The sequence below is a fragment of the Pelmatolapia mariae genome, linkage group LG10_11 (assembly GCF_036321145.2).
Source record: "Pelmatolapia mariae isolate MD_Pm_ZW linkage group LG10_11, Pm_UMD_F_2, whole genome shotgun sequence".
Taxonomy (NCBI): domain Eukaryota; kingdom Metazoa; phylum Chordata; class Actinopteri; order Cichliformes; family Cichlidae; genus Pelmatolapia; species Pelmatolapia mariae.
Window position 1 is genome coordinate 72,175,250 of NC_086236.1, and position 4,397 is coordinate 72,179,646.

The 4,397-nt window shown below is 45.5% G+C and overlaps 1 protein-coding gene across 1 annotated transcript; it reads right to left on the minus strand.

Annotated features, from left to right (window-relative positions):
- Positions 1–4,097, minus strand: mgat1a (alpha-1,3-mannosyl-glycoprotein 2-beta-N-acetylglucosaminyltransferase a). Its single transcript, XM_063486346.1, has 3 exons — positions 3,915–4,097; positions 1,489–2,379; positions 1–1,329 (listed from the first exon to the last, which is right to left on the minus strand). The coding sequence occupies exons 2-3, from the start codon at positions 2,101–2,103 to the stop codon at positions 640–642; spliced, it is 1,305 nt and encodes a 434-aa protein (XP_063342416.1). The 5' UTR covers positions 2,104–2,379; positions 3,915–4,097; the 3' UTR covers positions 1–639.
- Between the last annotated feature and the right edge of the window lie 300 nt (positions 4,098–4,397).

Here is a 4,397-nt window from a genome sequence, read left to right on the forward strand (position 1 = left end):
CAAAGTTGTGTATTTTTTTAATCCAGAAATGATCACACAAACAAGTGTAGTAGTTTGCAGGGTAACGAGCCTGCAAATAGAATCACATTAGAGTATCAAACAGGATCATGTGACAAAAAGTAAGCACAAAGAATAATTTCCATAGAAGACATTAATGATCAGAATCAAACGACAGATTATACTGCAGTTATTACCTGGCACCAGCACTATAAGCAACCACACCACAGATTACATTTCCCTCTTCGCAGCAGACAGAAACAGGTCACACAGATTACCCGAGACTGCAAATAATTTAAACAAAAGTGGCAAAGTAGTAATTGCATTGAATGCATTAATGAATGTCATGTGCACACTTAGCATCGTATAAAAATAGATCTCTGGCGAATTACAGCAGATTTGTCTAACACGTAGTTGTGGTGGAGTCCTACACCGTGTGTATAAATGTTTTGGAAGAATGAAAAAGACCTGAGTAGCATTGGCAAACCCCCACACCAGAAAGGGACAATCCGTTCTGTATCAGTAAGGACAAACAGCGTCAGCAAAGATCATTTTCTTCTTTGGTCTGGAATGCTTTCCCCCATCACATTGAAGAGATAAAAAAAGGCTACTGCTCATAGACGTTCTTCATCATCAGCTTCACTAAAGGTCATACTGGGTCCATCCTGGAGGGGGCGCTAAGTAGATCCTCCGTCCTCTGGACATGAAACTGACCACCCCTCTGTACCCTGACCGTGGCACTCCAGACTTAAAGTCATCCATTATTCCCAGATTTTTGGCCATCAATTTGAAACTGTCCTTACTCGAGTACTGAAGGCGGAAGGGCCCAGGTCCCTGTAGCTGGCCCTGCTTCACATCTTCATATTTAACCACAGGAGCACTGTAAACTTCCTTCTCAAAGTTTTCCTTGTATGTCTCCTCCTTCAAGTAACTCAGATCCAACTTGGTGAAAGGCACAAACTCGGTATTCAGTTTAATGTAACGCAGGTATTTGTCAAAAAACTGACCCAGACTCACGCCCTGGCGACCAAAAGTTAAAGTCCGTGAGATCTCTGGGCGTATACAGGCACGGTTGCGGCGCTGCTCTGGCTGGCGCATCCAGTCGTCCCAGAAAGCCTCAGGCCACTTTGGCTCCAGCTCCTCCCACACCTCCCTGATGAGCATCCACCCCAGGCCGGGAAAGAAGTCTGTCCGATAGAGCAGGTCGGCCTTGCCGGGATCCACATAGCCTTCCCTCCCATTGTCATTCCAGGCAGACACACACCACAGGCTGGGGTCAGATTTCAGGAAAGGCAGCAAGGCTCGGAAATACTCAAAGAAGTCTGGTGCCACCTAGAGCAAGAGATGAATAATTCAGTTCAACTTTTACATAACCATCGCAACAAGTGAAATAACGAGTTTTGAAAGAAGAAGATTAATTTAAGTTGTAAATAAAGAATGAAAATGAAGGAGAGATCACAAATCATTGGTGTTTAATATAAAAATAATCACCTCCAGGTCGTCCTCCACGATCACCACAGAGGAATGACCGAGCGCCTTGAACACTTGGTTGAGCGCCCAGTGGTAATGCCTGGAGATTTTATAGTAACCCTTAAACTTCTTGTGCTCAGGCCTCACTTGGATGTCAGACAAATCCGGCTGCTTCAGATGAGTTACGTTGTTTCCATAAGACCGAATCACCTCAGCAGTCTCGGCATGTCCGCAGTCCTGACTCACTATGATTGGGTGGAGCTCTGCTGAGGGCCGGTGCTGCACGAGTTTGTCCAAGCAGCGTGTCACGGTGACTCTGTTGCAGGCGATGACAAGGATAGGGATGACAGGCTGATGGGCAGCGATCACCTTTGGCTTGTTGTTGTCTGACGGCTCCCAGAGCAACTGATGATTCTGGATTTGCAACAGGATTTTTTTCTGATTCTCAAGTTCACTTTCGAACGCATTTGCCATTCGAAGCACATCTTCCATCACATTGCTGGGGGGCCCTTCGGGACCTTCTTTCTGATCTCGGCCCTGTGGGGGTCTCCCCCACAGCAGGAGCACCAGTATGGCATTCCATGTGATAAACAGGAACGCGCCACAAAAAATAAGGGAGCTTCTCTTACGGATCATGGCCCAGAAACTGAGAGACAGGGAGGGTGGGAAATTTCAGGAAGATAGGGTCTGAACAGAGAGACGTGTCCTTTTTAGAGACAACAGGAATGGGATATGGGAGGGGCAGCCTATGCTTTGTGTCATCACGGGCTCGCTCTGCAGATAGTGAAGTTATAAAGACACAATACAGCATTGGTGAAAGCGAAAGTCGATAAAATCCGATGAAGGGCAAGATTCATCTTGGAGAAAAGTTGTAAAACTGGCAAATGCTCAACATTTAATGTCCTCTTTTATCTGAAATAAGAAAAAAGGGAAAATATCAAATAAAATCAAGTCAATACCAAGGTTTCCAACTCTCACAAAACTTTCCCTCTCACATCCTGCCCAAACAAATCTCCCATCAAAGGTTTAAAGCCAATGTTTTAAGATAAAAAATTGACAGGCCTTTTTAGGTTTAACAGGAGTTTTTGACCATTTATCAGCAAAAACACTGAACTACACATATCACAGAATGCAAAACACTGTTTCTGTGCTTTATTGTCAGAACAGGAGCGGAAGACTTTATTCATCATTCAATGAACTATTCCCAACACTGAGAGGATACAGAGGAGCTAAGGTGTCTCACAGTTAGTTTGGCCATTAAATCACTTGCTACAGAGGATCGAGAGTCCTGCACTCCATGCAGCTGCAGTAGTAGTTTGTTGTATTAGTACTGTGTGCGTGGATGTTTATCTTAGTTAGACCTCTCGGTATTCAAATTCAGTGGCCTGTTATTTTAATACAAGTAAAGGCTTTTCACTATGCAGATTGCAGACATAGGCTGTATTAAGATGGACTTGGCTTCCCGGACTGAAAAGTGCCTTAAACCTAGATTTCTAATGGCCAGCAGGAGGTGACTACTCTGGCTGAATAAACACTTACAGTTATAAAGAAATCAATGGGACAACGACCCTCAGCTCTCTTACTCGGGAAAGAGCTTGCAGATCACTTTGTGGTCTCAAGTCTTACTGAATAAAACGTGAATTTAAAGGTATAAAGTCTGGTCGTTACCACGGTTTGAAAGCAGGGCTGCCCAGCTTTCGCTCACTGGCACAAGATCGGTGATTCACAAACTGCCTTTAGTTTCTCAGACAGCTTCAGTTGTTCACATCTGGTTTCAATACCAAGACAATGATGCGAAAATGGGAGTCTTCATAACCAGCGTTTGGTGACGTCACAATGGCTACATCCATCTTTTATGTACAGTCATTCACATGCCATTAAGTACCCCCTGCAGTTACACGCAGTATTTGGAGCTTATCGTTTTAAAATAAGCTGCTGAAGTTTGATTAGGAATTTTCCGTTTTTAAACACGTTGTTATTAAGTTATAAAATGAATAAAAAACAACTTCGTCAGCGACACAGCCAGCACAGTTTACCTGATAATCACTAACGAATTATTAACGATCCCGCCCCCGTTAATGCAAAGCGGCAGTTTTAGACTTTTCATAGGGCCAGGTCAACCACGTACGCCCTGCCCCCACACCGCTCCAACTTACATCTGAAAGTTCTGTTTCTGCTTTAAATAACCAATAAAGTGAAGGCAGGAAATCAGACAGGAAGTTGACAGTGATGATTCACCAAAATGCCTCTGATCGATTTTCTCTTATCACCTGTGGCTGACTCGACACAGCAGACAAACTGCGGTTTATTAAGACACAAAAACAGCTGGTATCACCGACTTCACCCCCTCAGTCCCTCCGTCCCTCCCTCACGCTGCTCGTCAGGCGCCTTGTGCTCGTCACAGTAAACACAGTAGTCTGAGGAGGAGCGTTCAAAGCTGCCCTCACCTCACAATGTGCCCGCTCCTTCCTGCTGTGGCCATTTCTTCGGGAAAAGTTCCGCAGAAATGAGGCCAGTCTCCTGCTTCTTCCCCGGCGGCTGGAGCAACTTCACGCCGCCGACTTTCTCCCGTTTCTCGCTGGCTTCAAGAAAAAGAGGAGGAGAAAAGAAGTAACACGACAACTTCCTGGTTTTAGGGCAGACACGGAAGTCCCGCCCCCAGCCGTCACCTTGAGAAATTACGCAACAGTTTGACGCGAGAGCCGCTCTCAGCGGAGCTAATTAGAAACAGCGGCAGCCTTTGAAGTCTTTGTGCACACATACTGTCTGCTTCCCCTCACCGAGGCTTCCACACGGACAGCGAACAGCCAGGGAGGCCCGGAAAACTGCTTTTTCATTTAATTTAGCTAATTTATCTTTTTCTGCTTGAGCTGCACAGGAGCGCGCGTAATTTGCATGAGCCACACGGGAAGAGGGGAACGGGGAAAAGA